General features: G+C 43.3%; 1 protein-coding gene and 1 non-coding gene across 10 annotated transcripts in view; both read left to right on the forward strand.

Moving 5' to 3' along the window:
• The window catches only part of megf11 (multiple EGF-like-domains 11), a 69,034-nt gene extending 49,187 nt beyond the window's left edge, over positions 1 to 19,847 (forward strand). For 2 of the 9 annotated variants that reach the window (XM_076733773.1, XM_076733775.1), the window contains 16 exons: positions 1 to 175; positions 4,933 to 5,053; positions 5,515 to 5,678; positions 5,813 to 5,915; positions 8,712 to 8,858; positions 10,283 to 10,417; positions 12,657 to 12,785; positions 13,377 to 13,505; positions 14,126 to 14,254; positions 14,410 to 14,538; positions 14,640 to 14,876; positions 15,219 to 15,385; positions 15,483 to 15,546; positions 16,724 to 16,768; positions 17,520 to 17,726; positions 17,980 to 19,847. In XM_076733773.1, the coding sequence (XP_076589888.1) occupies positions 1 to 175; positions 4,933 to 5,053; positions 5,515 to 5,678; positions 5,813 to 5,915; positions 8,712 to 8,858; positions 10,283 to 10,417; positions 12,657 to 12,785; positions 13,377 to 13,505; positions 14,126 to 14,254; positions 14,410 to 14,538; positions 14,640 to 14,876; positions 15,219 to 15,385; positions 15,483 to 15,546; positions 16,724 to 16,768; positions 17,520 to 17,726; positions 17,980 to 18,155 (2,257 nt within the window). In that variant the 3' untranslated portion in view covers positions 18,156 to 19,847. The remainder of the gene's footprint in view (positions 176 to 4,932; positions 5,054 to 5,514; positions 5,679 to 5,812; positions 5,916 to 8,711; positions 8,859 to 10,282; positions 10,418 to 12,656; positions 12,786 to 13,376; positions 13,506 to 14,125; positions 14,255 to 14,409; positions 14,539 to 14,639; positions 14,877 to 15,218; positions 15,386 to 15,482; positions 15,547 to 16,723; positions 16,769 to 17,519; positions 17,727 to 17,979) is intronic. The other 7 variants (XM_076733774.1, XM_076733776.1, XM_076733777.1 and 4 more) reach the window with 5 other exon arrangements.
• Positions 19,848 to 23,441: 3,594 nt separating this feature from the next.
• Positions 23,442 to 23,513, forward strand: trnaq-cug (transfer RNA glutamine (anticodon CUG)). The gene has a single exon. It is a non-coding gene; the product is annotated as a tRNA-Gln (tRNA).
• The last annotated feature ends 1,409 nt before the right edge of the window (positions 23,514 to 24,922 follow it).

The following is a 24,922-nucleotide window of genomic DNA, read 5'->3' on the forward strand; positions in this document are numbered from 1 at the left end:
CTGCCACCCGCTTTCTGGTGAGTGCACCTGCTCTGCAGGATGGACAGGGCTTTACTGTAATGAGACCTGCCCGCCTGGATACTATGGAGAGGGCTGCATGCTGCCTTGCAGCTGCACCAATGGAGCTGACTGCCATCCTGTCACAGGTTCCTGTGTGTGTGCCCCTGGGTTCATGGTGAGTGCCACCACTGCTATTTAATTCTATGTAAGTCAGCGGCTGCTATCATGGTAATGTTTTATTGTCATTTATTTTCTTTTGCTTGACCTTTACTTGGTCTCATGAGCTCTCCTTTTGGAGAGAGCCAACATGCCTAAATGTTAGCACAATTATGTTACACACACCAACACAGAACCAGCATTCAATGAAGGAGAAAGAAAAGGAAGAAAAACCATAAAATGCATTTAAGACACATTAAAACCCTCCAACATCAGCCCTTAAAATGTCTTACCTTTATGTCAAAAATCATTGAACATGTTGCCACTTTGCTTTCTATTTTAATTTAATCACTGCTGTAATTATGGGATGTCAACTCGTAATTGCGCTCATGGTTACATGAATTTTTTATAAAACCTCCATAGGTTAATTGTCATTGTAACCTTGCTCCTTGTAATCTTTGTCATACTGCTTAAAAATCTGTAGATTCATGAAATAATAATGATAAAAGGAGAATCATGGAAGGGCATCTGTATTGTGTCTATAATATAACTCACACCACATGCTGTGAAATAGTTCATCCTTCTAGTATATAAGCTTTACTTGAAGGTTGTTGCTTTGATTTATGTTTCATGTTATTTGTGGCCATAGTAAAATGTTTGCGTCACTGTGGTCGTAATGTTCTGGAAGTGGTCCCAATATTACTTTAGAGGCTTTTTGTACACAGGCAGGCAGACGCAAGGTGATGCATTTTATTATTGCCTTATTATGGATGTGCTCTACTGCTCCACCAGAAATTCTTTGCTAAATGATTCATTCTACAGTCCAGGACATTAATAATCAGTCGTGGGTATTTTACAAATACGGCTGATATGCCTAACTTGTAGCACTAGAGATACAAGTAGAGAGCCACCTTAGATCTATATTCCTGGACCAATTGGGAGAAAATTGAATCTTTGACCTATATACTTTCCGTTTGAGTAGTTTTTGTGCAGCCACATTGTCCCCTTCTACAACTGTCAAATTAGTTGGGTAACTTCAATCAGTTTTCCCATTGTATTTCTTGTCTTGCAATCTGAAGTTACAGAGCAACAGAGACCAAGAGGGTACATTTCTGCCAACATTACATTTCAGTGGAAATTGCCTGTGTCTTACAGCGGGCCACTGTGGTGAATTGAGCTACCGAGCGGGGCCGCAGACTGTGTCTTAATTTGCTCCACCTGTTCTCTTTGGCGGCTGCTGGGAAGGGCTGCCAGATCCATTAAACAGACCTAGAGGGCAGGAGCTGGATAGAAAAGGAGGCAGTCAGATGGGAACAGACACACCTCATATGGAGGATTGGCGTGTTTTTGTGTGTTGAAGGAGGAGGGTGGAGAATGAGTACTTGTGGTAGCCTTTTGATGCTGTTAACAAAGCTGCTGCTGTGCAAACAACGCAGATGGTTTTATTACAAAGGTAGAGCTTTGACTGTGGCTCTTACCTGTAAGTGTGTAAGTTTTTGTCACATGCATGGCACATTATCATCGTAACACAGTGGGGCTTTTAAAAGGCCGTTGATGATGGCATTGAGGCTATGATTGCTCGTGAAGTCACTTCCCCAGGGGACAGCTGATAGGACTAAGCCTCCCCGCTGCATCTTTGTTCTGGAGTCCCATCGGGGGGCAAACCAAGCAAAGTGTTGTAGCAGACTGAGCTCCTGCACGCTTGATTTAGTTCTAGTAATTGGACATGCTCTTTTTGACTGGGACAAAGTGATTACATGTTACCTATTCAGGCATTGTCCCTTGCAATCTGCAGAATGTACAGACAGTAACATTTCTCCCCAGTGTCTACAGATTCTACGGATTCTGAAATACGAATACATTAGAAACAGATTCCAGTCCTCCTTTGTAGATGGTGAAAACAAATCATTTTCCTATCTCTCAGGGCTTTCTAGCCTCATCAAAAAGGTTCAGAGGTTCATTTTCTGTCTTGCTGAATGAATTTTAAACTGCAGTCACTCCTCCAGCAGTTAGATGAACTGTTAAGGAGTGAGACTGATTGGTAATTAGTGGTGCCATTTGCATCTAGTCTCAATGGGTTCCAGGCTGATCAATGTTGTGTCAGCGAGAGGCTTTCTGAAAAAAATGCCCTCCAATTACATTAAGATACTAATAGGTATGAATTTACTTCCTTGGCCAAGGACGACCTGGCTGCCTCTCAGCAGCTCAGGTCTGGTTACAGCCTCTGGCTGTGTAGTTATGTAAGGTCCTGCTGCTCTCGTGCAATGGACTGACAGCCCGTGTATTAATAATGATTCTCCACATACAGACTTCTATCCTTCACAGCTCAGAAGGAATATGAATCAGTCAACTAATGAGAGAGCTGCCTTTCTCCTCTTGAGAGCGGACCAACCGCTGGTCTCTGCGCCATGAGGGTGAACCCAAGTGGAATCCGGCGCAGCCATGGATGCAACAAAATCCATGTGGTCATTTGCGGCTGCATGACGTTTTATCCATGAGTCCAGTCACCAGTAAATTGCTTGTGCTCAGAAGACAGGCTCTGAACCTCCACACCCCACCCCTCCAGCCCCCCTGGCTGGTCGAACTTCTCTCCACACTTAACAACTGTAACTGAACTGCTATTGTTAGCAGTTTGGAAGCTGTCATTTCCAGTAGAACAAAGGTTATTGCAACCGATTGATAAAAATTTCATTCACAGACAGGCGCTTTTATGTGGTGTACGGGGAGGAGAGATGTTTTAAGATGTGTGTTCTGCCCCTGGTGTCCGCTGGCACATCTCCTCCTGCCTCCTGTTTAAACTGAGTTCAAAATGATAATGAGAGCAGTGAGCAGCCAGCAGTCCCCTGGTGCTCTGGTGAACGAAGCAAGAGCCACTCAGGACTCCTCTGGGCCACTAATTGGAACTCTAAATCATTGTGTCACCTGTCACTCAAGGCAGGGTTTGGAAGGGAGGGTGTGGGAATCCATAGACTGGCTGTGATCTCCAGCTTAGGGAGGGACGAGACTGGTGGAGGTGGGCTGTGCTCAGCCTTTAAAACAGAGAAATTCTAATGACAGCAGGTTGCAGAGGACAGCGAAGGAGTACTCTGTGTCCTTTATCAGATAGTTCACTCTAATGCAATGGTAAGGCTGTACCAGCATGGCTGCCGATCTCCCATTGGCATGCTCATTGATAGTAGAGAATTAATTGAGAGTCTGCTGCAATCTGTCAGGGATGTCTCTGGGATCCTGACATGTCCCTGTCCACCCAGTTCACCATAGAGTTTATTTGGGTTTTGCGTTAACCCCCTTTTCTCCTTCGTTTGGTTTTGTCATCGTATTGTCATTCTTACTGCAGACTCCCACTGCTGGCCTGAGGACAGAGTAGACAGCCATGTGCTTCCTCTGATACACACGGTGTCGCCAGCTGCTTCGGCAAAGAACTTCACCGGGAGGTTTACAATATTCTCCTCAAATCAAAGACACTTCTCTGGAGGCATCTCAGCCGACCAGCAGGAGTCGCAAATTAGGGGACAAGGACATGATCCTCAAACACTGTCAGTTGTGTCCTTTGGGATGTAGCAACAAAATGGAGAGTTGCACTGTGATCTTTGAGGTGGTGAGCGAGACTTTTGAGCACTGCCTCACTGCACCCTGGAATTGAATCGCTCTTGGTGGTCCTGCTTACTTGTCTCTACAGAATCCCTGCATCACTTTGCACTTTATAGATTTATAGATGCATCTTCCAACAGGCATTTCACCAAGCACGAACCACAATGTCCGTTTATTTTGAACAGAGATGATTGTAGTAATGAACTAAAGCTAGTTGGACAGAAGGGCAGATTTAGTAGTAGCTTGGTTGGAAACAGATGGAGGAAGAGTCTGGATTCTCTGGCTTGGAGTCCTGCCACTCTCTCCACTGATGAAAGTGGAGACCCCATGAGACTAACCTTAAAGGGAGAATGAGATGGAGAGACAGGATGGAGCATGGTTGCAAAAAGCAAAGCGTGGCAGTGAGTAGGCGCTGTCAGAATATAGAGTACATAATTGGAAGCTGGGAGGTGATAGCTTGGGCGGATCAAGTGTGGTCCTTCCTCTTTGACTTCAGTTCCATTCAGTTTTGTCTCCTTCTGTGATCAGTTACAGTATGAGTGGTGCAAATAAACGCTTGAGTAAGCCAGTGGTTCTCGACCTTTTTCCTTAAGGGACTCATTTTCTGTCGGCTATCTAAACTGACAGTCCCTGACTAAGTGACATGTTTTATGGATATTTGATATTATATTCAATGCATAACACTAACAGCAGCTGATAACAACTGCTTTAAGCAAATTTAATGTTTTCTTCTCCTTGCATTGATATTCTACTAGTGCTTTGGTCATTGTAACTGCTTACTTTTCTAATGCAGACTGGCTGATTAGCATAGAGTGAAGGCTCCGTGAATACGGCTTGTGTTCAGGTCTTCACCGTGCCCCTACTCTATGAGGTTTATTTTAGTTTGCATCTTAAACAATAATGTACACTTGAACCAACCAAAAATGAATGAAATGCTGAGACACAAGTCCATTGTATATTTTTGAAAAAGGTTAAAATCAAGAAAGCCTTGGGACCCCCCATGAAGCTTTGGCAACCCCTAGTCCAGGTCGGGCCCCTCAAGTTTGCAACTAGTGCAGTAAGCTAAGAAGCCCTCTCTGTCTTTCTGTCTGTTGACTGTATTATTCCTATTTTAGGTCTGCCAGAGTCAGCATTTAGCGCCATGCTGATTCTTTGCCTCATGACTTTGCATTATTTCTACCTCAGGGTGAGGACTGCGCTACAGTGTGTCCTCCTGGTCTATACGGGCCAAGCTGCATGTCCACCTGCTCCTGCCATAATCACGCATCCTGCTCTCCAGTCGACGGCTCCTGCATCTGCAGGGAAGGTACAGTATAATTGACTCATGGTAAAAGTTCAGAGAGACAAGTCAGATTCTGACATGACAACACTTGCACACATTCAGACTGTGCTTATGGTCTGAATCCTCTTGCTCTCTGTGCTGGAGAATGGAAGACTAAAAACATAAATTAGGCTGTTTTCATGTACATAGTGTACAGTGGTGGGATGTAAGTAAGTAGATTTACTTGTGTACTGTACTTCAGCACAGAGTTTAGGTACTACTTTATACTTCTATTGCACTAGTCAGAGAGACATATCGTGCTTTTGACTCCTTTTGTTCATAGTTTAAGATTTTTTTCATGCAAAACATATCAAGTCTTTATTAAAAATTTAGCTACCCAGCAGGTTCGGAAACACTGTACTCTACCATTATTTTGGTTGTCTATTTGTGGAAAATTCTACCTATAATTGAAGAGTTTGGTGTGTGTCTGCTCTGATCTACCCCAGGCTGGCAGGGTGTGGACTGCTCCATCCTCTGTTCCAGTGGTACGTGGGGTCTGGGCTGTAACCAGACATGCTTATGTGCCAATGGAGCTGCATGTGACCCAATAGATGGTGTCTGTACATGCTCTCCTGGGTGGAGGGGAGAGCACTGCGATGAGTCCTGCCCTGTAAGTCTGTCTTTTAACTGAGAGGGCGCTGCAAAGAATTCGCTGGATCTGGAACCTTTTGGAGCACTATACATCTTGTAGTAGTGTCTCATTGTGCCCATGTGTAGGTATAACGATGTGTGTGTTGTTATCAGGATGGCACCTATGGGTTGGAGTGCCGTGAGCGCTGCGACTGTGGTCATGCTAATGGCTGTGATCCAGTGAGTGGCTACTGCCGCTGCTACCCCGGCTGGACAGGTCAGTATTACTTCAATAATTAGAGCAGGCTGACATTAGGAGAAGAAATAACCTCTGAGATCTAAACTGCATTTATTTACCCTCATCTGCTGAAAATCAAAGGCATCAGATGCTAGTCAGCCCCGTTTATTAACCAAAACAGGAAAATATGCCTGGGCATTCATGATTTGTGTTTTACAGTATGTTTACAGAAAGTCTGAGCAGGATTTGTTAATTGAATGTTCAATTTGTTTTGCCACTGAACCGGCAGCGTATGTGAATGAAACCTTACGTGGAAATGAATGCTCTTGGCTGACACGCTGGATGCTGGTATGCACTCATGGTTATGTTGCATCCATTATTAGTTATCAGCAAAGTCTGAAGTGACTCACCAGATAAATATTTGGAGACTGAATCAAATCATTGGCCCAGAATGCTCTCAGGAGTTTTAAACACAGACTATGATATTTTTATTTTTGGCTCTGATGATTATTTAAAGTTCCAGGTTGTTGTGAAATCTGACTGAACCGACTGCCATATTTATTCATCAGAGGACTGACTCTGTCTTAATCGTCACAGGCTCTCTGTTTGAACTCTGATCCCCTCTAGACCCAGATTCTTAGTTTTACGTGAACACGTGTCTGCTCTTTGTTTCTTGTCATTTCAAACATTTGCTTACAGGGAAGGAGGTGGAGGTAGGCAAGTGTGAATGTCACAGCAAGGGTGAGGATCATTATGCTCAAAAATGAAGCGTCGCATCTGAATGTCAAATACAGGGGGCTGGCTGAGGACCTGGTCTCTGAGCCTGGGTGGAGAGGTGCAGTCAGGGAGGGAATAGATTCAGCAGGAAAGGTCAAGCCTGTGAGCTCTCAGCAGCCCACTCCATTCAGCCTCCTGAGCTTAGGGCATTTATTCTAGGAAACAATGTGGGTTTTATTATCTGCAAGAACGGAGGCGGCAAAACGGGTCTCTCATGCTCTGAATCCTGCACAGGTCGGGACCATCTGTCAGCCTTAATTGAGTCACCGGGGTGCGGGGCTGGGGGCAACGTGCAGCCCAGTGGGCCAGACAAACACACATACATACATACTTGAATCAGAGAGTCTTTTCAATGGTCTCTCAGAAGGAAGAGGCACCTAGAGATAGGAAGATGAGGGATTCGTCACAGGACAAAGTCAGGGATGAAAAAAATGACTATTTCCAGAAACACTGGAGCTATTTTTTGCTGTAAACACTGTCACAACGCCGAGCATGCTTGCTCCAGAGTTGATATAGCATCCTACTTTGCTGTCAACTTGCTGTTTGTTTTATTGTGGGTTTTGCGCAAACTGTCAAGAAGCTTGACTCCAGGAGTGTGTACGTGTGAGTGGCTAAGTCGTCTTTGACCCAACACAGTTGTTGCTGAACTGTCGTAAGCCTGACATCAGCCAACAGAGATTTAAAAGAGAGCTGCGACTAGACGATTGATGCAGAGGCTTCATGCTAGTCCATGTTAAATAGGACTTCACCTTTTATTTCTGAAGAGATTCCGTGTCATAGAGCAGGTAACGTGAGTGTGTGTTTACACGCACTGAGAGAGAGAGGTTTGCTTTGCTTGCTCGCTCTGTACAAATTGGATAGTGGGACCTCTGGCACTTCTCAGCGAAAAGCCTCCTTTGAAGAGACTTCAGTTCTGGCTTCTCTCACTCTTTCTTCTTCTCCCTCACTAGGCATCCAAAGCCCCTCTGTTTGCCACCATTAGACTGAAAAGTGTGATGCTCTGCCCGCATTCATTTTCTGACAGTAAAGGCAGTCACAGTTTTTTCTGCGTGGCCTAGCAGAACCTCAAACACACTTGCACAAGCCTTGCCCTCCTTTTGATGTCCATGGCTGGGCTTCTGACTAAATCACTGCTACCATGCCCCCTGCTCATCAGCACTAACATTTCCTCTCTTTTACTCCTCCATTGCAGCCCGAAGGCACCCTGGTTACTGTATAACATTAATCCCTAGAGTTTAGTCCAGGTTTAATTCAAAGGTACTGCACTAATGCTGCTTTAATGGCCACACCATTCTCAGATATTCTCACTCAAAGGAAATTCCAAATGAGGCTTCGAACTAAGGGAAGGCAACTTGAAAGGTTGCAGAGTTTGTGCGCATGTGTGTATGTGAATATGTGACTCTAACTGTGTGTATGTGCCTGCGTGTTTGCAGCCATATATTTTATTTTATGAACCTGCGTGTCTGTACAATACATGTGATTTCACCCCCTTTTAAAGGCATGAGTATCACTGGGAGAAAACGTGCCGCTGCGACGGATGTGCTAATGCATTCATGTGCACAGTGAGAGTCTTGTGTGGATGCAGTGTTTTGCATTTGTTGGTTGGAGCTGTGCCAAACACACAGTGACACTTCCAGACTGTGCACTTGTAGCCTGAGTACTTCCCTTCGGCTCTGTACACTACCCCGGCTCTACTGAAAGAGAATGGCAGACAAGCTCGGCCTCTCCGGAGACCCAACCCTGTTAATCAACACAGTGCACTGGCAGGGAGCCCCAGTCAGATCAAAAATAAAATACATTTGGAAAGGAGAGACAGAGTCTGGAAGGATGGGCTGAACTAAAGAAAAAAAAAAAAACTCTGCAGCTTCTTCATTTAGGTCTAAAATCAATCACTGAGTGAATAACCCTCCACAGATCCACTATAATCAGGCATTGTGAATGTTGTCCATTGATGATGTGTTTTTATAGATGGCAGGCTATTTAGAATATTTCAGCATACCAGTCTTTGCCTTCTTAGTGTGCATTCGCTGAATATTTGTCATTGTAATGTGCCTGCAGGAATCCACTGTGATAATGTGTGCCCACAAGGCTTCTGGGGACCCAACTGTTCAGTCAGCTGCTCCTGTCAGAACGGAGGATCCTGCTCTCCAGAGGACGGAGCATGTGTGTGCGCACCTGGGTACAGAGGGACGTCCTGCAAGAGAAGTGAGCCTCCTTCTCTTTTTCTCCAAGCACTCTCCTTTTTTCTAACCCTCTAAGAAATAACTGCACGAGACGAAGAGACAGCGCAGTAACAAACTCCATCACAGTATTGACCTTGGTTTGATCTTTGAAGAGTTGTTGAGGGGTGAGCCAGCTAGGGACAAGCACTAGTTGTCGGTCATAACTGCTTGAGTGTAAACCCTTCATCACCGCTATCACTTAATCACAGTGTCTGTGAACCTACGGCACACATGGACACATACAAACACATATGAGCACACACACTCTTCACACCCCTACCCTGTCCTCAACAACGAACTCACAGTGGGAGACTCACAGTCCTCGCCCAAGGCTCATCAGAGGGCGTGCTCACTGGGAGTGCTAGCTCTGGTTTCTGAATGGGGTCTGTCTGAGGCAGCTCTCAAGTGATGCGCTCACTGATTGGGAACGAAATTCACAGTCACAAACCTGTAAACATCAATTTGAGCGAGAGAGTTGAGAGATTAAACAGGCGCTGTGTGGGGGTGTGTGTGGGTGTGTGCGTGTGTGCGTGTGGGTGTGCACGTGTGTGTGCGTGAGGAAATGATCACTCCTTCAAATTCAGTGTTTACACAGATAATGTTCTCATCAGGTGGAAACCTCATAACTGCAGTCCTGCTGTTTTTTCCTGTTGAAACTTTAATTGGAGGATTACACGCTTCTCCAGAGGCTGATAAAGGTGTATCACACCTGGTGCTTTACATCAAATCCAAACCCATGGGGTAAACTTAACATTGCATGGTTGCCAAACAACAACCAACGCTTTGTCAGTTCCTAAAAGGTTTCTTACTTTGGAAATCCTGATTGTCTCCTGAGAATAGTGACACTGGAGTAGGAATCTTCCAAAATTACCAGCGATGAAAAAAAAAAGGACATCACATGGATTTTTAAAGCTCTAGCTGCACAGAAATGAAAATATGTTCCCGACATAAACTGCGGTCTCTGCACGGTTAATGCTCTTTGTATAAAATGTTAGTATAATTACCGTTATACCACCTTTTGAATATCTCTTAATGGTCCACATTCTTTCAATAAAATCTGTGTTATTAACACACAGTTGTGTATTTCCTGACATTTATAGATCATCAAGCCGCTCTCAAGACTTTGCATAAAACAGACTTTCACAATTCTCTTCACTATTTTACGATTCTGTCTCTGGCAGCAGATGAAATGGGGGTGATTACAATAAAGACTGACTTTTCTGCTTTCTCCCTCCCTTTGCTGTCTCTCCTCATCTTTTCTGCTTTAATTCTTGCGGCCTTGATTTTTCTGTACTCCCTTGATCACTCTTGTCATGCCCCGTTTCATTATTATATACGTACCTCTTGTTCCATCCAACATTGTCGACTGATTCCCTCTCCTCCCCCGCCACGCTCCGCTGGCTGCAGTCTGCTCTCCGGGGTTCTACGGGCACCGCTGCAGCCAGTCGTGTCCGCAGTGTGTGCACAGCACCGGGCCGTGCCATCATGTCACGGGCCACTGTGAGTGCCTGTCTGGCTTCTCTGGCTCTCTGTGCAACCAAGGCAAGTAGTCTTCTGTGTCCCTTTGACCTTTTCCCTGTTGTTCCACTTACTATCACATTCATTCACTGTGAAGTTTTAGTCTTTGCGACTGGAAAATAGTAAGTACAGTTTATATCTGAAAATGTCCTGGCATTTTGTCTTGACAGGAAATACAAAATTAAAGTGGTTTGGACATAACAGTGATTATAGAGAGTAAAACCATCTATAATGGAGTAAAAATGAAGTTATTATGTGCTGCTGCCTACAGTATCTCATAATATTTTAGGGTTCATTTAGATGTCAAAAAATAAAGCTCTGTCACAGCATTTTGTAAGGACATCGGTGTGTTTACCTACAGTCCTTGCTGGTCCTAAGACCAACGGATGAGTTGCTGCCTCTCCCGCTGGCATCTTAGCCCTGAAACTTTGAATAATGGCTATTATCAGTGCACCCCAGACCAAAAAGGAAAAAAAACGTCAACCTTCAACAGCATCCTGAATATTGCTGAGAACCACGTTCTTAGACAAAGAATGTTTCAAGTAAATGTTGCTGTCCCGCTGCCTTATTTCGCTCCATGTAAATTGCCTTTCCCAAACAGACAAGGAAACAACACATGTGCACGTCTGTTTGTCTTGTTAAATTTAATTTCAAGGCAGTCAGGCAAACTTTTTCTTTGTGTGTTTCCTACAAGATGTTGTTTGAATCACATCAGGAAGATCTTGTCAGAAAAAAGTTTGCAGCCCGTGTCTTACTTCCATACGGTTCCTTTACCTTAGCCGTAGATGTGTTTGATTAGGGCGCTGCACTTTTTGAAATCATGACTAATTTTATCACATCTGTGTCTTTGTGAGCCAACATACAATGTTGTTGACACAGAAGAAGAATATTTGTAATTACTGTGTAATGTGTTGACAGTATCATAAGTGGGATAAAAAGAAATCTATGTTTTTTATGATGATCATTTCAAAGGAATCATATAAAGAGGTTGTGCAATTGGAAATTCAGGGTATTAGCTTTTTGTCTCACTCTCCAACTGTTCAATAGCTAAATGCTAGCACTTTGTCCAGTATTGGCTCATGTGTGTGACAGCTTATGTGACCAAGGGTATTTATCTTGTTAGTGGGTCCTCGCTGGCTATAAAGTGCAGTAGGAATCTGCTCTCCATCACTGTGTTAAGCAAAGACATCCACATACAGATGTACTGTAGATTTTACTTAATACCTAATAATTTACCTTTTCTTTTTATAAATTACAGAAAGGAAAGGCTTTTTGAATTCTCTTTCATGGCTTAGAGCAGTGTCTTACAAATAAATGTTTAATAAGCTAACCAAAGGAGGAAGAAAAAGAAAAAAACCAGATCGCGCCCTAATTTGTCGGACTGTAATTACTGGCGAGCAGGCGTGAGGCTGCGAGCGACTAAGGTGACCAACAACATACGCATTCTCCTTGTGTTGAACCCCGTCAGCGTCCTCCCTTGTCCTCTGTCCAGCACACAGTCCACCCTAATGAAGCTCTCCCGGCATGTTGAGGCTTGAATCCCCAGAAGCAGGAGTATGGGGGAGTCCTCATGGCCTAATGACAACCTGCTTGAAGGAGCTTGAAAGAGCTCTCAAGAAGAGGGGAAAGCCAGTTGAAATGTAATCATTAAAAACACCCCACATGAAAATGAGTCAGACCCATCTCTTTCACAGCCAGCCACCTTATCTGATATTTCTAACACTGGGCTATTCTCTTTATATGAGACCTTTGATGTATCTGCTGGCGCTGCAGCTCCCTGATCCCTGTTAGATACACCTTGGTTCAATTTGTCTCACGGCCCAACAAGAAAACACAATGGAGGTTTCATTGGAGATGACATCTTTTATTGAAGAGTGCCGGAGAGCATTGAAATATTAATTTCATAAAAAATGTATACAGTGGTCTGTGTACATGGTCTATTTTAATTCTGTGGCACATCACTCATTCCACCCTTGTGAGTGGAAATGGGGCAGTTGTGCCACTGGAGGCAGTGATTGACTCCTCCTTTTGTTTAAACAGATCACTTCATGTCCACTCAGATAGAACAATATCATCCATTAGAGGAATATGTTTACACAACCTTTCACACAATGAGTTTGTTTGTGTAAATGTGCTCACAGTAATGTGTCCAAGTTTGATGTCATAATGTTAATGGATTTCACCAGTCTTTGCATGTCAGTGGTAATATGCAGATCAGGCCTGTTTTGTAAAATGAGGTTTTGTTTTTTTTTGCGTTTTGCAGTCTGTCCAAGCGGCAGGTATGGGAGGGCCTGTGCCGAAATCTGCCTCTGTACCAACAATGGCACCTGCAACCCCATTGATGGCTCCTGCCAGTGCTTTCCTGGTTGGATAGGAGAGGATTGCTCTCAGGGTATGGCTTATCTCCGTCATCCAGTGTTTATTTTGCTTATTTTCTCTGATTTCCTCCTCTCATTGCGTGTGTCCACTCTCGCATTTACCTTCATACACATTAATCATTTTCATGACCCTACACATTCAAGAACCCTCAGCCCCAGCTTATGTTGAACAGATAGCTTGCTTAAATGATTGTTGTAATGCATTATGCTCTTTGATTTACAGCTCTGTAGGCCAAAGATCATTAGCAGAGATTTGAGCCACCCTGCCATGGGAAATTGATGTGTGTGTTTTTTTATTGCTTTAACTACTTAAAGTAAAAATAATTTATGATTCGACAGATGTAACGTTACAAGTGCTTTACTTTGGGTTATTCAACCTGACACATATATCTGCTCTTATGTCACATATTATGGGCTTGTGGAAGGTAAAGACCACACTGGATTTTCTGCATGGATCTGGGTCAACAATATTTCTATGTGTGGAGACTATTTAGGCATTTCCTCAATCATGTGTATTATGCTCTTCGTGCATGCGTGCAAAGGACATAGAGTATGTGTGGGAGGGTGTGTGACCATGAGCTTGACTCTGTCTCTGGCGTCTGCAGCCTGTCCCTCTGGGCACTGGGGCCCTGATTGTCTCAACTCGTGTAACTGTCACAACGGAGCCCAGTGCAGTGCCTACGATGGGGAGTGCAGGTGCAGCCCCGGCTGGACCGGACTCTACTGCACACAACGTGAGTCTCTCCCATCCAGTTAGTAGACACACAGTGGCATCTACTGGCAGTGCAAGAGACTTGCAGCAGATGAAGAATGAGAAACATTTACTTAGAGACAACAGGGCACCTGGATGATGGTAGTTTTTCATTTACAGTTTGTTTCGAGACATAACACTGACGGTCACTTCATTAATTTGCTAATTATACAGTCCAGTCATTCACCCAGGGACAGCGCATCAACATGAGTCTATTAACTTGAATTCCATTATCTCTCACCCCAAGGGTTTTATTCAGTTGTTTTTGTGGTGTCATGCTCCTTCTCTTTTGCATAGAAATGACATTTGATTTAAATGTTTTTTTTCCCTTTCCTGTCACATAGGTTCTTACTATTTCCAGCTGTCTCGTCCTTTATTTCCACCTCTGTGTTATATTGACACCATAACCAGATTTTCTGCTGAAGCAGGAAATTTTCATTTCCATTCATTCACATTGTCCCTTATTAAGTATGCTGCGGAGACATTGAACGTTATCGATTTTCCTGTTCCTCTACAATATGACCTTGACTTTTTACGTTGTCTCTCCCTCTCTTTGTTTTCTCCACCCATCCCAACCCAACGTTTTATACATCTCTGTCCCAGGCTGTCCTTCAGGGTTCTACGGCAGGGACTGCTCTGAAGTCTGTCGCTGCCAAAACGGCGCAGACTGTGACCACATCACTGGCCAGTGTGCTTGCCGAACGGGCTTCATTGGGATGAGCTGTGAGCAGAGTTGAGTAGGCCCAACACGTTTTAGCTCTGAGCAAAATTACCCTGTGGATGAGTGTGGCTGTGTATGTGTGTGCGTGTTCTATAAACACTTTGGCTCCCACTCTCTAAGTGCTTTAATTTTGATGGATGTTGTAATGCACCTCTCTCCCATTCAGAGTGTCCTGCTGGTACATTTGGATACGGTTGCCAGCAGCTGTGTGAGTGCCTGAACAATGCTACCTGTGACTATGTGACTGGAACGTGCTACTGCAGCCCTGGATATAAAGGCATCCGTTGTGATCAAGGTGAGAGGTGATCGGGATGATCGAGGCACTCCACTTTATCGTCATTCAAACACAGATGTTTACACAGTGTTCAAATAACCCACTCTGTGCTTTCTCTGTAGCAGCTCTGATGATGGAAGAGCTGAACCCGTATACCAAGATTAGCCCGGCACGAGGCTCGGAGCGCCAGTCGGCGGGGGCTGTCATGGGCATCATCTTTCTCCTCCTCATCATCATGGCCATGCTCAGTCTGTTTGTGTGGTACAGACAAAGGCAGAGGGACAAGGGGCATGAGATCCAGCCCAGTGTGTCCTACTCACAGGCGATGCACATCACCAACACTGACTATTCCCTGTCTGGTAAGTTATTTTAGAGATCACTCAAAATATTTCCTTACTGTGGACAAATGCTAATGTAGTCGATCGAAAAAAATGAATTGGCAGCTATTCTGACAATCAATTAATCCCGACAGTCGTTTATCAAGCAAAAATACCCAACAATTCCTGGTTCCAGAATCAATAGATTATGAAAGCAATAGTAAGTTACAGCCCTAATGCTACATACTGAGCGATTTGTGATTAAGCTTGATTTATTGTGCGCAAAAACAGACGTGCATGTTGAACTCTTCATGTATATTAATACTTATTAGTATATTAATACCATAATTCTTCCAACCTCTCAACCTGCTGTTTAACTCGCAGAGTGTGGCAGTACTGTAGCGATGAGGACCAGTGCTGCTGAGGTCAATCAGAGCCAGAGCAGCAGCAGCAGCGGGCAGTGCTTCTCCAACCCCAGTTACCACACTGTGGCTCAGTGTAATGTTGTTTCAACCATCTCCAGCAACCTGGATGGCACGCTGACCCTCAAAGTATGGCCGCTGTCCATGTGTATTCACATCAAATTCAATTTCTCAGTAGCACACTACAGTATAAAAGCAACACCAAACTATGCTCTTCCTTTCACAGTCAAGCACCCTGAAAAGCAGAAATGGCTCAGAGTGGAGAGCCTACTGCAACCTCAATGACATAGGTCAGTTTTCCTCTCTCTTACCACAACACACAATATACATCCTGAATTTTTGGACTTTGTAGGCGCTTCGCTTCAAGGGCAAAGACGCACGTGTCGTTTGCACAGACCTCATAGAGGACCCAGCCTGGACTCGGCTACCCTGCAGTGAATGAAGATGAACCTGGGGTTTCTTGTTAGGCATAACCTTTGCTCTGATTTTGATAAGATATGCAGGTGGGACAGAGAAAGCAGTGGTGTCGAAGTGAGTAGGGGTCACTGTGAGCTCGTTAGTCCTCTTTCACTTCCCCCTGTGGCACATTTATCTATGATGGCCTATACTGGGTCAAATACTGCACTCTTGGCCTGTGAATTATAGAAAATTAAGCATGACTCAATAATATCTTAAATCTCTGCTTCAAATACCCATATTGGCATTTATGAGCAGCACAGAAACAATTAATAAATGGTTAATTACACACTTGTGAGTCAAAATAGGTGTTAATTAATGTAATAATAATGTGTCTTCATTGGACAAGTTATAATTGTTACTGAACATTAATAAACACTCATAAATATCCAGATCTGTGTACAGCTGCATTATAGAGTGTTGTAAGTCATTTATTAAATGTTTACATTGTCTGGAGAGGTTAGTTACTGAGATTATATATTATATACATGGTGTAAATACCATTGCTGGTATGACAGCTATGCTTGTGGACTGACAACAGGCTCAGCGCGGCGCACAACAATCAAAATATCCATGATTCGTTCTTTGTCACGCTTGACGTAAAAGTCAGACATCTGCACCATTTCCATTTTGTGTTAAAACACACAGCAGATCAATCATACTGACAAGTCCCTCTGAAAAAAAAAAAAAAAAAAGTCTTGGATGCTCATCCTGATGCGCTGAAGAAAGAGACTGATGTAGCCTTAAACAGGCTTGTCTTCTCTTCGTGATACGTTGTTGTTTGGCAAATATCCCATTATGACCACAGTTGATTATGTAAGCTTGTGAGCCTCTGGGGATTTGTGACAGCAAGCGGGTGAAACATTCAGTAACTCCTCACATTTGCATCCCTCACATTCTCCTAAAAAAGACATACTGAATCACACCTTAATGAGAAATTTCCCGTCAACCTTCACACTCCGGGGAACTCACATGTGATGCTTGACTTTGATGTTTTGACATTTGTTACAGATGTTCAACAGGGGGAGACACAGACACAGAGGGGTTCCAGAAAAGGTAAATAATTCATTGTATTAGCAGTGTGTTTGTGTGTGCGTGTGTGTGTGTGTGTGTGTGTGTGTGTGTGTGTGTGTGTGTGTATGTGTGTGTGTGTGTGTGCAGACAAACTGCATGTGGAATCCTGTTCAGCTTCACCAGCACCAATATTACAAAACTATTTTATACTCAACAGCCCGTGTATCAATTTCTCCATTTGGTTTCCATTCCCCTCTGAGACTTCCATCTCTTTGACCGAAAAATCCCATATCCTTATATTCTCCGTGATTTATGTGAAAACCCTCTACACTTTGGACAAGATCATGGTGGGCTGAGGTTTTGTTCCGACGGTAATTGCTCTCTGTGGCTCAGTGCCCGATACGTCATTTTGTCTCCCACACTTGTGCAGTCGGTGGTGTGTGTGAGGGACCCAGGGGTGTGAAGAGTGGTCTGAAGGAGCTTTGCTGCGGTCTCTAATGAGGCCTGTTATCAGACTGATGAGACTGTTATGGATGAGATGAGCCTTCCACTCTCTCCCCTTTGTACTCTGATTACTATATACCACCATCAGTCACCTGTCGGAGACAAAAAGAAGTACAACTTCCTCAGAATAGCAACGATTTCCATTGCCATTCTCCAGGCCACACTCTGATGTATATTTGAATTTGAGTGGTTATATCAGAGTCTAGCATTAATACCACTCCTATAAGTCAGTGACAGGCTTATCATCTTTGTTGACGCTGAATATGTCCTTGTCTCGTGGCTGCTGCAGATTACATCAAAGGCTCCATGTGCAGCAACAGCTCCTGCTCCCTGAATAGTGAGAATCCATACGCCACCATTAGAGACCCTCCGGGGTTGGCTTGCAAGCACACAGAGAGCAGCTATGTGGAGATGAAGTCCCCCTCCCACCGTGAAGTGCCCTTTGGAGGCACCGCCACCCTCCTGGGCAGTGCAAGCAGGAATGTCTATGATGTTGGTGAGTGCGTTGTTGCTCTGGTGTGTGGAGCTCAGCAGGGTCCTGCAGCTTATGGCCTTTCTGCTCGTGTCCCCCAGGGTGAACCCATACAGACTTTGTAAGCCATGATGAGAGGAAATGTGAGCTGCCTCTCTATTGCATGCGTCTCTCCTTTCTCTTTTCTCCTCAGTCTGTGCCTGTGACTCCTCCGCCTCAGTGTTTCTCACGTACCTCTCCTACTTCTTTCCTTCCCTCTCTCCCCGAACTACCACAGAGCCAACGGTGAGCGTCCTGCAGGGACCCAACGGAATGGCCACTGGCTTCTCCCAGAGCCCATATGACCTTCCCCGCAGCAGCCACATCCCCAGCCACTATGACATACTCCCCATGCGTCACAGCCCTACGCACACACCCCCGCCACCCCCAGAAAGCCCCAGCTCCCTGCTCTAAAGGGCTCACCCTCCACCTGGCTCTGACGGCGTGCCAGCATCCAGGCAACGTTCGGCCAACTTTCAACCAACGGCCCTCCCTCTGTCTCCGTGTGTGTTCAATTAGATACTGAGATGTTGAGATGGAGGGACAGCCACAGCTCCTCTGGACCCTGCTCTCTTTGGCCCCCTCACTGACACTCTTTCTGTGGCCCGAACGGAAGGAGGGGAGGGAAAGAGTGTCCCACACACCAGCGACCATTCACCCATTTTATTTTCTTAACAGAACTGCTCACTCAAACTGCTGCCCGGCCTCTTTATGGACCTCCTGAAGTGGAACATAATGGTTCCAAAGGGCAGCATACAGGGATTGGGTGGACAGATTATTTACAGGGAGAGAGCTGTCTTCACGCTCATCTTTAGCCCATGATATCGCTTTACTATTCAAGGGCAGCCAAGTGTTTATAATGTCCCCTAAGCAGAAGTGATTTTCTTCACAGGAAGGAAGGTGTAACAACCTTGACCATTTCAAAGTAGGCAAGGATTTACTACATACAGGCATCAGAGCTTATGAATTGTCACTGTGTGCGGCAGCTGCAGATCACAGCGCAGCTGACATGAAGTGGTTGTGATCGTCTACTCTGAGGTGAAGAACAGTCAAAAAGTAGAGAACTCACTGTTCTTGATGGTCAACGTGGAAGCCCCGCTGAGAGCGAACCAGGTCTGATAAAGCATGGATAAATAGTAAAATCGTTTAATGGTCTTTTATTCACCGTTATCAGTAACGACTACACAGTTAATACTAAGGTGATCCCTGTCTGTAGCTCAAGAGCTTCTTTTAAGTTGCAGTGTAAATGAGGACATATGTTCAGATCACCAGTGTTCATGCATTGTTGCATTACTAAGAGATGCACAAATACAGTAGGTCTCAAGTTTGGATTTTTTCCCCACACTGATGAAGTGATCAGATCTTGTGTTGTTTTCTATGTGAAAGCATTTTTTTTTTCTCTTGCAAAATGTCTTGGTTTACATTTTTTAAATATTGGGTGTTAAGAAGGGATTGCTTTGACCTTTTCTGTTTTGTATTTCTAAAGCTAATTGCTTAATTTAATCATTTATATTAGTGATGGTGAATTTTTATCAATGTGACACTAGAATTAAAAAAAAAAAGATGAGCATGATCAGATAATGGATACCCACTAATGTAGATAACACACAATTTATCTTCTTGTGAGATGATCAGTGTCATTTTGTGAAGCGTTTTTGAAGTTATTTAAAATGTCTCTCTCTCTCTCTCTCTCTCTCTCTCTCTCTCTCTCTCTCTCTGTCAGATTGTAAATTGAAAATAAGGTGACCCACAAATACCCTGTGCAGTATTTACAAAGAGAACCATATGTAAAAAGTCAAATTCTAAAATATTTTATGTTTGTATCAGGCTAATTAACTTATTTATATATTGAACTGAATTTATTCATTCACTATGTGAATTCCATTTCACCCTCTGTAGAAGCAATAACATGTTGACAATCGATGCCCAGACAGCATTTCATTAGTGCTGGACATTATGCCATCTTTGACCAGTGTGGTGACAGTGGATCATATTTTATGTGACTCTTTTTCCTCCGAGGAAGGTTTTTTTCCGGTTGCTGTCATATCAAAGCTGCTTGTTGTTTTGGTACTTAAGTTTCAAATTAAAAGTCTATTCTGCCACCAGAAACCCGTTTCAGTCAGGTCAATATCCTGGACAGATAGACAGAAGATGAATTTATTACTCACAGACTTTATATTAATTAGAAGACAGTAAGTGTTGCTTTATATACAACTATTAAGCAGTGTGTAAATTTGAGAAAAAAAGAAAGCTTATGATGAAGAAGTCGGGCAGTAATTGGCCTTTTTCCATCATTCGGTGACCAAGACTGATCTGATTTTATTCTGCACACAACACAAGTCTGCAGACAGTGAAAGTTACCTTGCTGAGAAGTTGGAGGTGTGCAGCCCGTCCCCTGCATCTCTTCATCTAACAGCTCACTGTGGCTGCTCCTTCTTGGTCCATTACTGCCTGCAATATTTCAAACTGATCCACTGTCAAAAAAAAAAAAAAATGCTAAAAATGACCCTTGTCTTGTTTTGTAGACACATTTTTGATTAACAGCAGCGGTCAGTGTTAATCACACTGACAAACACATTGCATTTCTTGTAACTACTTCATAATTAAAGTCAACTCATGTTTCACTAGCTCAGTGCTTTTAATGTGAAGCTGCAGCAGTGGGAAAGTTTGCATTTGCAGTAACGTAATACAGCATTTTTTCTGGCAATGTCGAGACAGACATCCAGTCTTTGATACTGCAATATTTTCATTAATGGGCCAAATGGTCAGTCACCTTTGTGTCACCTCATTCGGCGACAGATAGTGATTTAACTGACATTTATTTAGATGAAGATATGTGATATTAAAACTTAAACACCAGACTGAGAAGCAGGATTTCACTGCCCTCTCAGGTTGAAAGAGAGTAACCACACCAACAGTGATGTCACAGGGTCCTGGAGTACACGGTGAGGTAAGGTGAGAATTAAACCACTGGAGGTCAGCAACGACAATCATGAAAACATGCAACTTATGCAATAACAACAATGTGCTTTCAGAGTAACGTTAAGCCTGAACTCTGTCTGGTGCATGAAGAGAAATAGTGGCTAACTATTACGGAAGTCGTCTATGGTGAAATGGGACGACATTGTTGCACCAGTGTTGCACCAGTGAACCAGCTCACTACAGCAGAAGAGTTCTAGTTGATTCTCAGTAGTGAGAAGCAGGTTTCCTGAGCCCCACCGATGATGGACATGCTGCCCTGCTGACAGCCAACAAGGCCTGAGTGATGCCCACTGAAAGGAAACGCAGCCAGTGAGTCAAAAAGTTAATGGACCAAATACAAGGGAGCACTTCAAGGGGGATAGAAAGAGAGAGAAGCAGGAAAAGACGAGGTCACACGGCAGCAAGGTGAGCACCCCAGAGAGGTTGTCATTGTGCAGCTTGTTGAATATCCTCTCAACACAGAAATAATTGATGGGATTCCTCACAGCTCAGAGGTCGCAGAGTTAAAGACAGCAACAAAACAGAGGCTTTATTTAACTTATTATAGGCGGCAGATTGAAAGCGGGGCAGATACCGAAAGGTGAAAAGTTCAACCTGTTTGAAAATCAAATGCCTCCCAGCATGACGTCCTACTAAAAAGGTGCTGAAGCAGGTATGATTACTGCTGCTGGGAGCTGGTGCTGCCTTTCAGCTCAGTCACAGTGACAGAAAAGGGAACATTTTGGGGACTTTTTTGGTTCATTTTTCAGCCATTCTGGACCAATGTGGATTAAGTTTGAAACAAAGCATTGTATCCATTAAATACATAATTGTGAAGTTATATTTCCTTCCTCTGCTCCAAGCATTTCCACTGACGCATCCACATCTGTACCTGTATTCCATAGCATCAATTGCCTGCTTTCTTACATTTTAAGTATAAGATTAATACTGATAGTAGGAATGAAACACATTCTTTCTCCTCTGAGTTCTACTGCAATTTCAAGGAAATTAATTCAATACTTAAGTTATACAGAGTTTGTTGCATATTTTAGTTTAATTAATTCACTATTTGCATAACCTACACTAGTTAAAATTCTATGCAACTGGCAAGTTTTCTTGTGTATGCAGTTCAATGGAGAATGTAAGTTAAAAAAAGACTCTACTCAACCCATATGGAAAACTTGTAGTGAACAGGGGCTAAAATGCATGAAGCAACAATTTAACCTGTACAGAAGAAAATAAGAAATAAAACAAAATAAAACGCAGCCATCACTAAGAGGAAAACATTCAAGGAAAATACTATCTGAATCAGTTAAATATCGATAAACCTGGACTTGAACAAACTTTCTTGTAAAAATATCCGTCAGTGGGTTCATGCAGAACAGGTGCAGCGCACTGACTAAAACAACCTGGACGATGTATTAATACGAAGCACGGCTGTCTCCAGGCTGATTATTAAAATGTTGTAAAATATTGCAGAGAAGAAGAACTGCGGGGACTTTCTCTTACTAACGCAGGCCCCAGGCATAATCCTCTCTGCTGCAGTCAGCCTGTCAGCCATATCTTTTAGCCGAAGCTGTTTTTCACAGAGGCTGCCAATGGGAAGAGGCTATACCTCTAAACGCTCTGACAGAGTTGCACCTTTGGTTTATTCTCAAGAGGCTGCACCTGGATGCTGACCACACTGCTGCTGGATAACCTGCCACTTTCACTTCAATCTGACATGGAGAGCCGGGATGGGAGGTGAGGTGAGGAAAAATGAAGTGAACATAAAACATTTTGAAAATGACGTGCACTTGACTACCCCTGTTCAAGTTTGTATGAAACACTGCCATCAGGAATTTAATCAGCGCTCTGTGTAATAGTGCTTTTATTTAAACATGAACCATTTGACTGCACTCTGCTGTGGGTAAGTCCATTGCAGAGCTCAGCTGCAGATCTTTATTGCGGTCACGTCCTGCTACAGGAACTGTGAGGATCCATCAGTCCAGAGCGGGATCTTTACTTAGCCACTCCTAATGCATAATCAGTATTCATCCCAGTCAGGCTGATCATTTTCACTTCTTCTGTGTCTATAACTGCTCCCAAATTCAGATAAAAAATATACCTTAATAAGTCCTCACAAATAAGCCCTTTAACAAAGTAAGTCTGCAATATGTGTTATATGAAGAAAATAGTTGGCCTAATCAAAGTAATCAAAGGAGTGAGGGACACTTGTTTCCAGCTGAGGTGTCCAGAAATGACTATTCTTTTTGAGACAGACAAGATCCCTTCAGATATGGAATAAAAGTTACATTTTCAGATTCAAACTCTCTAATATGTCCAACATACACCAGCTGAAGGGTTACTCCTCATTAGGCTGCATCATTTGAGCTTGGTTTGTTCACCCACCAAGCCGCATAATGAAATTATTCAAAATATTTAGTGCAGATTTAGTCATGCTGGCAGACTATATAATCATCAGGGCAAGCTTGCTTGTTCAGGCTGTAGCCCTTAATTGCAGCTCAGAGTGCACACATGAACTGAAACAAAACAAGGAAGGACAAAGGAAATGTTTATTTAAACGCTGATGTCCCTCCTGTTGGCCACCAGAGGGCATTGAAACCAATGACAAGTGTGTAGATCGGTTCTTTGTTCATGATACTTCCACGTTGTTGAAATCACTATCAATTACTGACAGTAAACCGTGAAGACTGGCGATTGGCCCAGCTGTGTTTTGGCACTCAGAAGACATCACGTGGTTCCATGGTGTAATGGTTAGCACTCTGGACTCTGAATCCAGCGATCCGAGTTCAAATCTCGGTGGGACCTGCCGTTTTTTTTTTTCTCTGATGCTGAGAACAGCTGTTGTTGGAGAAAGAGTAGTAGTGATTCCTGTAAAGCTGATCAGCGTCATTGAAACCCGCAGCTTGTGACGATGATCCGCCATCCAGGTCATGGTTCTCCAAGGAAAGTTAAATAAACAGCAGCTGAGCTTTTCACTTCACTTTTCAAGTTTCTGCAGCTGGTTGCCTTTTATTCAACTCTTTCTGATTGAGAGCGGCTGTCTTGAAACTTTTTTAATCAATTAATGTTTCTGAATTGTCATCATATCTCCTATCAGCTAATTTTATAACCAAACCCATACAGGGTTCAAACACTTACTGAATCTTAATTATCAGAAATTATCGTCATATTTTGTGAGAGTTTGCATCCATTTTTTATACGATTCTTACTGTTAACCTGATTCACAACTATCTTGCTCAATAAATAAGTCTTATTTTATCTTATCTACAGGATTCACACAATTACCAAAGTTTCATTGAAAAGTATAAGTTCTGAATTATATGGGCAGTACTACTGTTTAGGAAAAGTGAAGAAGCAGCCCTGCAAGACACTGAAAGTTATGCTGAGCTCATAGGATGCTAGAGCTCATAAGGCAACAGTTAAACCTGTGGTCAGCAGGGAGGCATATTTTATGGATGAGACCTGATTTTTTTATGAACTGGTGACCTTTTGGTGAACCAGTCATGCATGAACCACACTTTAAAAAACAATGCACCTTTGGAAAACATTTAGACCATCATAAAGCTGGTCCAACTGATGAGGCCAGTTGATGATGGTCTCCTGTCAAGCTTGTGGTATATTATCAGCATTGTGTTGAGCTTTTAGTATCTTTTGATGTGCAGTATTTTCTGCATCAGGCTGGTTGATTTTTAACCCATTTAACAACTCAACTGAGATAACTTGATTCCTCTTGACCATGCAGTATTATTATCAACAATCTGATGAAAGAAATATTTCACCGGGATTCCTCAGAAGGGATATTTACCAAATCTCGCTGTATAACAAAATTCATAGTGCCCTTATTAATCACAGCTGAGGACAAGCTGACTCACACCTTAAAGACTGTATTTCAGACACACCAAAGTAAAGCTGTCACAATGTTGGTCTGATTTCAGACCTCAAAATAACCTCAGCACAGCTGGTTCCTTTTGGTTTTTTTAATGTATTCCCCGGCGAATATCCTGAGTGAAAACAGAAGATGCTGTTCCTGCAAAAACTCCTCCGTCTCTCTGTCTGTCACATGTTAGTGAGGGAGGCTCGGCTAATAATTCTCCTCTTGGTCTGTAAATGCTGTTCGCTGTAACGAGACAAACTAATTCATCGCTCCCTTGCTGTGTTGGCAGATTGTCTTATGTGCTGAATAAAGATAATCATCCAATGACCTTGTTTAGCTT

Source organism: Chaetodon auriga, chromosome 6 (genome assembly GCF_051107435.1).
Source record: "Chaetodon auriga isolate fChaAug3 chromosome 6, fChaAug3.hap1, whole genome shotgun sequence".
Taxonomy (NCBI): domain Eukaryota; kingdom Metazoa; phylum Chordata; class Actinopteri; order Chaetodontiformes; family Chaetodontidae; genus Chaetodon; species Chaetodon auriga.